The sequence below is a fragment of the Polyergus mexicanus genome, unplaced genomic scaffold (genome assembly GCF_030449975.1).
Source record: "Polyergus mexicanus isolate NDT 795.1 unplaced genomic scaffold, iyPolMexi1.0 SCAF_23, whole genome shotgun sequence".
Lineage (NCBI taxonomy): Eukaryota > Metazoa > Arthropoda > Insecta > Hymenoptera > Formicidae > Polyergus > Polyergus mexicanus.
The window spans coordinates 3,136,649-3,149,730 of record NW_027223343.1 but is presented as its reverse complement, the minus strand read 5'-3'; the positions used below and the strand labels follow the sequence as shown (position 1 = coordinate 3,149,730).

Genomic DNA, 13,082 nt, shown 5'->3' with positions numbered 1-13,082 from the left:
TATTTAAGTTAAAAAAAAAAAATATCAGGATTAATAGAATATATTATTTACTTGATTAAAAAAACAATTTTATTTTTAGTATATGAAAAAATATATTTAATATGTTGTAACACATATAAGAATGTACGCGCTGGTACATTCCTGTGATGTTGGACGTTCGCAATCGCAATTATCTCTAAGGTAATGATAGATGGGAGAGATGAATATATAAAAATTGATATAGATGAAAAACTTCATTTTACTCTGGTGTAAAAACTCCTCGTGAGGCATTTTTTATCTACGTGAGTTTTTTTTATATATATAATCAATTTTGAGTTAATATTTTTCTCAGAAGCAAAAGTCATAGTTAATAATGGAAAATCATGCAAATCTTTTTCTCGCGCTAAAACATAAATAAATAAATTTCTCTTTGCGTATCACGACTCATGATCAACTAGAATATAATACATTTTTATAATACATTTATGAAATGCGTGGAAGGTCCTCTCTTTTATTCATAGATATTAATAGCTGTGAATCTTAATCAAATAACCGAAATAAGATGAATAATATGAACAATATTTTTCCGAAAATTGGAATAAGCGCATAAGAAAATGTAGTTAAGATTATTAAAGAAAATGGATCACTTTTTAATAAGATTTGTAAAAAAAACAACGATTAATTTAAAAAGAATAGGACAGGTGCTTTATACAAGAAACAAGTTCACATCCAGCCACTTTGTTTCTTTTTAATTATATATAGTTACGTAATAAATTTACATACATCATAACAACGGCGTAGGCTATCGGGGACAATGCATTTTGACATTGTGACAAATTCTTATAATACTTTATCATATAGGTTAGAGCTGGATCGACTATCGATCCTACTTTTTATGCGCGAGATCTACAGCGAATGCAGTTAGATGAAGTAGCACGGATCATTAATGCGCATATAAAACGTCACTGCATACAAAGTGATATAGAATCATTTACGCACGGCGATATAAACGGCTCACCAAATGATGCTCTAAATGATCTGGCTATAAATCACTATACCAGCTGACAGAAATGGTCGTAGTTACGCAGAAAGAAACCCCTACACCAAAATTGGTATAATTAAGATAATTTTTTGGACACACAGGCCATTTTGTAGAGATTACCATCAAAAATAAAATTTCACAACAATATTAAACCAAAAATAAAATAATTGCCTTTCAACAAGTTGTTCCTTTTAGTTACTACAGTTAGTTATATTATGCGTAACGTAAAATACACACAGTTAAAAAGTTTATATTTTCTTGTTAAAAAATATACCGGTTAAAATTTTTATGTTAATTATTCAACACATTTATGGGTTGATTTAACATATTGCTATTAATGTTGAACTATTAAAGTAACTAAAAAAAATAAAACAATTAAAAAAACTAAATAACTAAAATAACTGAAATACTAAAAAATACTAAAAACTAAAATAACTAAAAAAAAAGTATAAAAATAACACAATGTGTACATATTTTTAATTTTACATAATACAATAGATACCTTCTGCATTATTAATAACAGGATTTACCTGTTAAAATTTACAAAGAAAATGTTGATTTTATTCTACAAGAGATGTGAGAGTGATTACAGACCGTCAATAATTTTTTTTTCCAAATTAATTTTATCATTTTAAAAATATGTTGATTTTACACAAAGTTTATCTTAAATTACTGTGAAGTTTGCCTTCGTTTCGTATTGAAATATATGTTAAATTAAACACAAATTTTTCTGTGCAGAAACATTTTTTTTGTAACAGCAAAAATTCAAAAAAATTTAACGTTGATGCTCCTCTGCGCAACTATGTTTTTATGCCATGCTTATGCACTTGGTGATTTAAATTTAGACATCTTTAGTCACATATACTAGTGTGCGCTACTGCATTCAACCGAATTCGCTATTCGCGCCGATACAACAGAAAGAGTATGCACGATTACAATACGAATCTTTTGTATGCGATTACATCGACGGTGTTTTAAAACGACGAATCGTCAGAAAATCATTTCTATGTACATCGAATATGTTAGTGAGGCAGAGGTGGATGTACAGCGCTGGTACCCGGTATAACATTCGCATATTTACAGCTTGCTGTAAATATTCAGCCCTTATTTTCTTGAAAATAAAACAGATTGATACTTGCATGGCCGGCTAATCCTTTAGCTGAAAATACTATGTGTATATTAATCCAATAATTATTACATATAAACAAGATAGAATTATAGATAAATAAGTAATTATATAGCTTTTTCTCATTGTTTTGAAACATTGTATTATAAAAATAATATATCAGAATAATATATTATATGATTGCATATAGAATGTATCTTGTTTATTGATAATTTTGTAAAAGTCTTTTAGCGTACAGCTAGAAGAGATTAAAAAATATTCATTATTTATCACTTTATTCGATAATATGCTGTATAATATGCATAATATGAACATAAAACAGACAATAAATTTAGATATTAATGTTAATAAGCAGTGTAATAAAGTTGTACAAAAATTACTGCAGATTAATCAATTTAATTTCTGTTTCTTAAGAAAAGAATGTAACGACAAGTTCCATCATAGAAAAAAAAGATTAGAATTCTCGAATAATCGTCCTTAATTTGAATTGGCAAAGGGCACAAGGAACAGAAGCAAACTATCTGTGGATGGATCTCTTATTGTTTCTTTATAATTTTGTAACAGAAATTCTGGCGGGAATTTATATCGCAAACAAATTGGTGTTTGTTCAATTAGTCGATGAAATTCGCTTAAGTACAGGTACGGGCTGATAGTAATGCTGGTCGTCATCTCAAAGCCAAATTGCGTTTCGGTCGCGGTGGCCAAAATCAATTCAATAAACTGGAATGCTGCGATCCTCGTTGACATCCGCCATCGAATTCACAGTGACTCTGCACAGAACGATCTCGGATCTCGGACGAGTTGGACGTGAGTAGCGCGCCAGTTCATTCGCGATGATTCGAATCGGTCTCGAGGGCATCCAAGCTGATCCCACCGGATGTGATCTTGTGCAAGTTGTTGCAAAGACGGAACAGTCTCGTCACGTCCGGATGAAGTCCCGCGTCGTTGATCGCGCCGTTCGACATAAGCGCCGAACAAACCGCAGACATATCGAGATCGGCCGGCACCATTTGTATATTGCGACCAAACCTGTTTCCAACGGAATTCATCTCTTTATATTTCTCGATTGTGAGTACATTCTAATTACACTGTTTAAAAATTTGACTTAAATTTAACATATATCGCATGTCGCAAACGGTCCATATAAATTTTTATGTTAACTTAACATAATATGGATATGTTAAATGGTAACACTAATACTACGAGTATGTGGGGGCGATGAGTGGCTTAGAGCGTTGAGTCGCGGGCTGACAAGTGCCACGTCCCAGGTTCGATTCCGCTCGGATCTCATCCCACCATATACCTCTTTATAGAAGAGAAGGAGGAATGACAGAGAAGGAAAGAAGGATAAAAAGGAGGGGAATAGGAAGGAGACAAAAAGAGGGTTAGGAGTTAGGAACAAGGGAGAAGAGCGAAAAGAGAAAAGATAGGAAAGCTATGTGTGTTTAGAAGTGTTAGAGATAAGAGCATAAGGATGAAGGAGGAAAAGGGAGCGTGAGGAGCAAAGGGGAAGAGCAAGAGAGAGGGAAAAAGGAAAGCAGTGTAGTAAAGCGTTGTGTAAAGCGTTAGGTTAGGTGTAGGAGCGTTAGTTGTAAGAGCGGAAATGTAAGAAAATGAAATATATTTGGAAATTTGTAAAATGTAAGAGTATAAAATTGCAACCTCATTGGGGAGTCAATAAAGACATACATACATACTACGAGTATGTGGTAATGTCGCGAGCTAGATGATACAATTCCAACGAAATCTGAATAGTTTGGATAGTTGTAGTAAAGGACTTGAGGAAGCAATGCGTTGCTTAAAAACTTCTATGGTGCATGTCCATTGTGAATTGATGAGTGTTAGAAACATTCATAATGCTTTGCGTGAGGTGTGAAACAAAGTTGCATTGTTCAAGCGAATCTGTTTCTGTGCAGCAGTCAAGCAATGAAAGACTCATCGGGCGGAAATTTTTCTTTTCTGCAAATCGTTTGTCAAAATATGAAATACTGTTTGATTACCACAAACTTCACGCAAAGCAATGTGAATGCCTGTTGGATTTTTGGCTACGTAAAGTCTCAATCTTGATGTACGATCATTGATCTTTAGGCGTCACAATATCTGAAGCATCTGCAGAGGCCATTTTTAATACTCGTCAATTCACAATAAACACGCACTATGGACATTTTTAAGCCACGTTACTGCTTCCTCAAGTCCTCCACTACACTGTCCAAACGTTTTATTGGGATTGCATCATCCAGTCCGCGGCGTTACCACAATGTGCATTACTTATGAAATGGTCCTCGTTAATATTTCAACACAAAATGAATGCAAACTTTATAGTAATTTGAAATAAATTTTCTGTAAAATCAACATATTTTTAATGATAAAATTAACTTGGAAAAATGTCATTCACGGTCTGTAGTCACTCTCATTGCTATTATAGAATAGACAACAAGAAAACACAAATTTTCCAACAATGTACGATGTTACGTCCTGGCGACTCCACGATTCCTTCCTTTCGCGAAGTTGCGGTAATGATAATCAATGGGTGATAAAAATAAGTCATTTGGTAAATAGAACATTTTGCGTCAAACATTCCTTAAACATTTAATCACTTGCCAATATCTATATCTATGAGTAACCGTGGGAAAGACGCAAGAGACCGGTAACGAAACCGTGCCGGTCGCCTAAAAATAAATAAAAATCAGTAGATATCCTTGCAATAAAATTTTTCAGCGGAAGAATAAATTGATACCAAAAAGATAATAAAATTCCTTCTAACGAAATATCTGACAAATACAACTAAATCAATAATGACGAAACTTCTGTGACGACATATTCAGTAACTACGTAAGACTTTTTCTAATTAGATCACGTGCGCAAGGGAAATCTACTGCTCAAGAGACTTGAACTGATGTTCAAGATACGGTAAAAACATGGGTAAAAATTCGAAAAGCAGAAGAAACACCCCGCCTAATAAGGACACTAGCACAATTTTTAATTCGTTAAGATGAAGAATCCTCACTTCTACGCAATTCCAATTCGTTGAAGTTTTTGGAAGTTCCCCCCCTCTTAGAATTAAAATACACCCCGAAAAGAGAATTATAAAAAGGGGACTCTCGAAGAGACATTTAGACACACTATTTCTCCGGTCTTCAACTTCACGCAGTGTTATTCTGTGCTTTTGCACTGTAATTCGCGAGTTAGGCATCAGTGTCCTCAATTGGCATCATCTCCAGGTCAACCACGAATCGAACATCGGGCTGCCGACAAGAGACAGAGCGAAACACCGTACAAATTCGTCATCCCTCCATCTCTGAAATACTATTTAAAAAAAGTAAGTTTAATTGAATATTTTTCTTTTCCTCCTTTTTGTCTTGTTTCTTATTTAAATCAAAACTTTTCGAAGAATGTCTCATTCTTTTAAATCATCAACACGTTCCGGCGATAAGTCTTAGAAAGTTTTAACTCCTGATCTTAATCTAACGTATAGACGAGCGAACAATTTTATACTTCTGACCGTTATTAACATATACACTTATTTACTTATACATATCGATTTTGATTTTATTTTTTTTTATCCTTTAATCAAATATATTTTTATATTGTATTAACCAGTCAGAACCTAAACGTTAACAATAAAATCTTTCCCTTGCATTCTAACTGATGCCCGTAGTATTAATGTAACATCCGCGAAATAAAACACACACACACACACACACACACACACACAGACGCATGCATTCACCAAGAAATTAGAATCAACAATATTTTATTTTTATTTTTATATACTCGTGTACATCTATCTTTTACTTTAAAATACGAATAAATTTATACTTTGTTAATTTAAATAAAAGAATTACTCTTTATTAAAACCCCACTCATTCCTAGTCGAAAGATCGCACTTGGTCCCATCCCGCGTAAAAGAGATTAAATTCTCTTACCGGAAAGGAACCACCGAACGAACGTCTGAATAACCAGCGTAATAGCGACTCAGTCGTTTACCTGCTTTTCAGACCTGTCAGTTCGTTCGACCCGATTCCAAACGCCACGAGACGTTTAACTTCGGGATAATAAAAGATAGTTGTTGCGCCCTTCCGACGACTCACCCTTCCCCGAGTCTGGACGTAACAACGATATTAATTCTATTTTTCTCTTATATGAGAGAGAAGCCTTTTAGGAGATAAACTGATCAATACCATTTTCACTTTTAGTACTAGAGCACTAATCATATCCTTTAAGTACCAAAATAAAAAAATATATTAAAAAATGGAATTGATCGGCTTATGTAGTTTCTGAAAGATTTATATAATATTTTTATTTATGATCGTTATTAAATTCGTCAATCTATGATCTAATGTCATATCGAAAATTATACGAGTTAAAAGTAGAGAGAAGATATAAAGAAGAAAACTCGAAACTTGATGTACTCTCGTGAAAAACCCTTTATATCATTTTTTTTCTATGTACTTTTTCCTGCTTTGATGTCATTCGACGAAGCGCATCACGGCATAATTTAGATAAAAGCGAGATAATGCATTGAATATAACTGAGAAACATTATATACACGTGTGCTGAACTTTTCAATGTCATGACGTAAGAAGAAAACAACAATGAGTAGATACGGGTCTCCGGTGAATCCGTTATACTTTTGCGTCATCGTCCATTTTTCTTTAGAGACTTTTCCGAGACACGGAACAAGTATTATGCGTCTTGTCCCTGCGTACACTTTTCCCCCGTATCATTCGCACAGTCATCATTTTGATGGTAAATAATGATAATAATCTCGATACTTTATAGGTCACACGCATACTACACCTGCGTTCTCGTTATTTGTGCATGCTATGAAAATTACTCGCAATGCTCGCAATTTCTTATAAATAAGTATATACACCTAGTGTCCGATGACAGAGTCAATATCATTTGATACCATTTCCTACACATTGTCTAATACGACAGATACGACATATATAATGATATGACATATAATGTTTTTCTATATACATAATTTACTTCTGGTAAGAATTTAATTTAAAGTTAAATTTAATTAAAATAGCTACAAAATAAAAAATGCAATGAAACAAATACCTGATGAAATTAAGATCATTCTTCCCACGTTTGGGTTGTTCACCATTTGTGGTCTTGAAACCGGATCGACCGAATCTGATCACGACATCCGGCGATTTCCATCGTGGATGCCTGCTGACCTTCGAATCGATTTCGTTATCTAATGCCGAATTATCGAAGGCGGATTGACCGCGTCCGAATCTGATGAAGGAGGAACCCATGTTGCTGCGCCTCTCCTTAGATTCGGTATCCTCTTTACGATCATCCATATCGGGCCTTCTAACTACATATTCGAATTCGTTCGGCGATTCCTTGAAGATTCTCAGGCTACTATCGTCCTTCAAGACTGAGGAAGACACGACCATCCAATTGCAGAGGAATGCCATTGCATTAAAAGCCCAGAGCGCAATCTACGATTAAAAATTGCATATCGGCAAAATCGTTGTGTATATCTGATCGTATTTCAATTTGCCTCTATAAAATTCATAAAGTGACACGTTATACTACACTAACAATTTTTATTAAAATTCCTTTATTTTGTTATTTATTTGCTTCCTCAAGCTTAATTTGCGAGAAAACTTTGTTTTCTAATCACTGTCAATTCGAAAATTATTGGTATTTTGAGAAAAAGAGAGAGGGAGAGAGATTTTTTGTTAAAGAAAAATCAACTGCAAATTAATAAGAAGAATTATCATCAAAATTAAAAGATCTCGAACAACGTTTATTATTATTAAAGAGAATCTTTACACCTACATAAGTGCATTTATTTACTGCGCTCGGCTCTTATCATTCTATTTCTTCTATTTCTTTTATATTTAAGATGTCGAGTTGTAAAATGATGTAATTTTTTTTTTAGATTTGATCAATTTAAGTCTTCAATTTTTTATTAATGAAAACAAAAAAAATCTTAATAGCATAAGTAAAAATGGAAGCAAATGTAATAAGTGGGAAATTGATTTTTATTTCTCAAATCTCTCGTTCAACAAATATATTGGTCTCTGTCAGAGAGATTTCGCATAGTTGCAAAGATAATATTTTTAATATTAATTTAATAATTTTTAATTATTCGTGCAAACTACAAAATATATAAAATAATTTAAAAAGTTTATTGACAAGAATATATATATATATATAAGATCTGAGATATTTACAATAAAATATATTAAACAAAAAGTATATACGCATATACTCCATTAGTCGTAACCATTTTATATTTACGTTTATAATCTGAAGCAAGGTTTAAATTATAAACCCGTAGAGAGATAATTACTAAGTAACTTCACTCAATAAAGTGTAATTGATTTGTCGAGATCAGCTAAGATTACGTAGTGCAACAGTAGCGACGTGTCATCTGACGTGCATCACGATAAATTATATTGGCGTTTCATTATTCATATTAATATCCTGTTTAACAATATCACGGCAAACCGAGCAAGATTAATACGATGCCTCTCTCCTCTCTCTCTCTCTCTCTTACGTTACTTTAATTAATTCTGTACGCGACTGCATCGCTAAAAGCTGCATTTGCCGCTGTTTAGAAAAAATGAGTATTGATGTAGATATGAGCAGATATTTTAATTAATAAACTAATATTTATTTTTATTTATTTCTCAAATAACATTGCGTCAATATTAATATATTCAATTTTCCGTATAACTCGATACCGAGATGTTTATCATATCTAATGGAGTTATACGCGCTAGTATCTGCTGTATAAAGAAATAAATAATGGATTCCTCACTTATTCTTGGAATCAATGGTCTTTCCCGTAAAAAAAAAAAATTGTACGGCCCCAGTAACTTTTACATAATTCACGATTAAAAATAAGAGACTTCTTATGATATCTGACAAATTAATATAACAAAGATTAAAAGATTGCATTAATCTTACTTATTGTTTACAATAAAGGATGAAATTATAACATTTTGAAGTACGATTTATTGCATTTTGTAGTTTTGATTTTTCATAGAAAAGAAAAAAAATTTTTTTTGGAAGAAGTAGATATTTGAGAATTATTCTTTTGCGATATTTTGAATTTTGAAATCTCTTTTTTCTAAATATTATATTATATTGAAGAAATATTTAAAATATTTAATAAATAATAATATTTATAAATAGTATTACTATAATATTTGTAAGAAATTATAAATATAAAACATAAAAAATTAGGCACGTTACAAGTTAGATAAATTTTAACAAACACTATGTAATTTGAGATTGAGTTATAACAATGTCTAATGTCAAAAATTGTGAAAAGTGCAGGGTTGGGAAAGTTACTTTATAAAAGTAACTCGTTACCGTTACCGTTATTTTTTCTAAAAAGTAACTCGTTACCAATTTTAAAAAGTAACTCGTTACCGTTACAGTTACTAAAAAGTAACGAGTCGTTACAATTTCCGTTACTTTTTTACAATACAAACTAATAAATTATTTGGCATAAGAAAAACTTTTAAAAAATTGTAAGCAAGATTTCATTCAAGGTTTATTACAAAATAAATGATTACATTTTATCGAAATTCTTTATTAATTTTTAATAAAATTTGTTGCTCCATAGTATCATCATTTAAATGCCCTCTTTGTGGTGTTAATACAGAGCCACCGATGCTAAACATTCTTTCTACAGATGCACTGCTTGGTAGAGCTGTATTATATTTAATAAAAAGTTTTTTAAGTTTTGGATAGTCGTTTAACATTTCTATATTACAATTATTTGATTTTAAAAACCGTTGCAATTCTTCTTATTCAGATTCATTTTGCACCGTTTTTTGCTCAAAAATGAAAAAATCATCGTGATCGTCGGATTTTCCAGCTTTTGAAGAATTTTCAGTTGATCGGATTCCCAATAAATCCTCCAAGTAATTTTCAGCACGTTTTCTTTTTTCTCCGATTAACCAGTTTAATTTAAATTTTGGATGTAAACATGCTGCTATTATTAATTCTTTTGTTTCAAATATTGTAAGAAATCTAAAATCAAATATAGTAAATTAAGCGACATTGTTTGTTTTATTGAAATTAATACTTTTGAATCAATAGTTTAAAATAAAATAATATTTTTCAATTAAATCCTTATTTAAAATTAAATAACATATGTATTAATCAAATTAATAAGTTACCTTTTATTTAAACCTTGCTGAATAGCTTCAACTAATGAATGGCAATCTATAAGGTCAGATTTATTGAGATTTTCTAATTTTCGTTGCAAGGTACTTAGAACTGGTAGTAAATGAGAGCTCTGCTTTTCCGAAAAGATAAAGCTCTCATTGGATATCGCGCGTCGCGTCATCGCACTGGTCCGCAAGAGCCATAAGTTGATCAATCACATTCAAGCATTTTTACAACATAATAAGAATGCTAATTGGTCGATTTGCTTACGGCTTTACGGTTAAAATAAAAATTTTATCACGCACAATAGCAAGAATAATATCTTAAATAAATCAAAAAATTTGAAAAAAGTAACGATAAAAGTAACTGTTAAATTCGTTACTCGTTACCGAAAAATGTAACGAAGTTACTTTTTCCGTTACAAATAAAATTTGTAACGCCATTACCGTTACAGTTACCGAAAAAAAGTAACTGTAACGGTAACGGCGTTACAAGTAACGCGTTACTTCCCAACCCTGGAAAAGTGGCAGTAGATAATGCTTTATATTACGTGAGAAAAGATTCTTTTCGCTTAATTATCATTAAGTATTGATTCGATAGCGAAGAAATTTTTTATATATGTATATTATATTTCAAACATTAATATCCAAAAATGTAACTTATATGTTTTTCAAATATTATGTTATCTTCTACTTTTCTCGAAATTTACGAAATATATGGACTGCATGTTTCAAAAGAAACTGAATTAAATAATACTATGAAAAAAATATGAATTCTCGTCACAACGTCGTTTACGTCTTCTTCAATGTTATTCTTCAGAAATTTAATAGAGATATTCTTTTATCTTGCCACCTTCGTAATGGAATATAACGGTTAACGTTGTTCCCAAAATTTTTCAGCAAATGAGTTAATATCGCTAAATTCCGAGTTATGTAAGAAAATAAATGAGAAAAAGTCGCGATTAATTTAAACGAAAGAGATTGAACAAAGTAAGTAACGTTGCGTATATTTTACGGAAACTTTATAGTAATAAGCTTTACTATGTCGCTATAACATTGAGAAAATATGGGTTTGCGGCAACGTGGTTAGTTTAAATAAAAACTGAAATTAATTAAAGAAACAGAAAAATATATCTTAATATCGCAAAAATAAAATTATATAGAAAAGCAACAGCGGGTTTATCACGAGAATGTACTCACTAATAGAACTTTTCAAAAAGCACTCATTTTAAATTGTACGGTACAAGAAATCTTATCAAATAAAATTGAAAATGATGTTATGCAATAATACAATTTTTTACTTAAAACAGCTTTTATTATTTGAAACACAATCAGAGGGCATTAAATTTGATAAAATTTTTATTTATAAGAGAAATTTCTTGCGAAAATTCTTATCTTTTTAACATATTATATAACTTTTTATTTAAAAAACAAATATTAAGTAAAAATAGTATAACAAATGTTTTAATTAATCTAATAATTCGACGAAAGGGAAGAGCTCTTCTCAGATACATTTATATGAACAATTTGTCATTGTTTAATGGCAATAGTAGAACTTTAAAATATTTCTCTTTCTTCTCTTCCTTCTCTATTTTTTATATATATACTTTACAAGTTTCGGAAAAGAAAAATTTTATTTTCCGAAACTTGTAAATTGTCAATTTTTTAAAACATGTGTATGACCTACGTAAAAAAAAAAAAAAAATAATAATAATCTTTGACATTCTCGATTGGCATCACCAACTATTTAAATGGACAAAAATTTAGAATTGCTCAAAATCAAACATTTTTGTATCATTCAGACAAAAATCAAAGGCAATAGTCCAGATATGAATTCACTGTCATTGAAGCCTGGATTCACTAAACATTCATGTATCACTGCAAAACCCCGTAAAACACTCACTCACGATAACGATAACGATAAAGCACTCACCATACTGTCGGCTTTTCAGCTTCTCGATGCGTAGAGCGATCAGAGAATGTAAATTCCGAAAGAAAGAGAAAAACAAATAGAGAGAGAGAGAGAGAGAGAGAGAACGCGTATACGCGTATACGCGGTGGTGGATAAGCTGACGGCGTGGTTTGCGGCGTGTTAGTGGTGGTTGGTGGTGGAATGGGTATCCGGGGTTGGAGATGACACCCTTTATATAGGGACACCCTCGGCGCGCGTATCATCCCCCCCTCCCCCGCTGGTTCCCTTTCCTGCCCGGCTAGTTTTCTCGCGAGTCGCGCGAGAGGAGATGGTTTCACCTGAATTATGATTGGCCGGAGCATACAACACGATACCTCTACATTATTTTGATTCAATTACACCTTCACCACCGGCTACCGACCTACGTAATCTTCTTTATTATTTATGACTCTCGATAAATAATAATCATAGGGGCGGATGCGAGGATTCTTGTCGTCGTCGTTGTTATCGGCGACAATGTCAACGCTGATGTCAATGTTATCTTTCTTATTTTTGCATAAAAATAACGAAGGTGCCGAAACACAACAGTTCTCGCACGCATCTTTTGCGCGAATTTCCCTTTGATTCGTTTTATGATTGTCAAATAAAATGCATTAGGTAGAATCTGTCCGCTGCATTTCAGTACCTTGCCGACTTTTTTCTTTTATCTTTTTCTCACGCGAGAATGTCACAAGGGGAAGAGAAGAGGAAAAGGATATTTTCGCATCTTTTCAACGTCAGAGGTAGAACTGCTTGTGACATAAAAAACTTTATGCGCGCGCGGTTAATCAAGCGAGCTTGATTTACGTCGACTTTAACTTTTGAGTAACGATC

The 13,082-nt window shown here is 32.2% G+C and overlaps 1 protein-coding gene across 1 annotated transcript; it reads right to left on the bottom strand.

Moving 5' to 3' along the window:
* Positions 1 to 2,559: 2,559 nt before the first annotated feature.
* Positions 2,560 to 12,400, bottom strand: LOC138942586 (FMRFamide-related peptides). The gene is made up of 3 exons (XM_070312922.1): positions 12,231 to 12,400; positions 7,218 to 7,606; positions 2,560 to 3,176 (listed from the first exon to the last, which is right to left on the bottom strand). Exons 1-3 carry the CDS (start codon positions 12,231 to 12,233, stop codon positions 2,972 to 2,974), a joined length of 597 nt encoding a protein of 198 aa, XP_070169023.1. The 5' UTR covers positions 12,234 to 12,400; the 3' UTR covers positions 2,560 to 2,971.
* Between the last annotated feature and the right edge of the window lie 682 nt (positions 12,401 to 13,082).

Excerpts from the sequence above, each read along its gene's own strand:
- LOC138942586 (XM_070312922.1), bottom strand. Across the intron at positions 3,177-7,217 it reads AATGATCTTAATTTCATCAG|GTTTGGTCGCAATATACAAA; the intron begins GTATTTGTTTCA and ends CGTTGGAAACAG.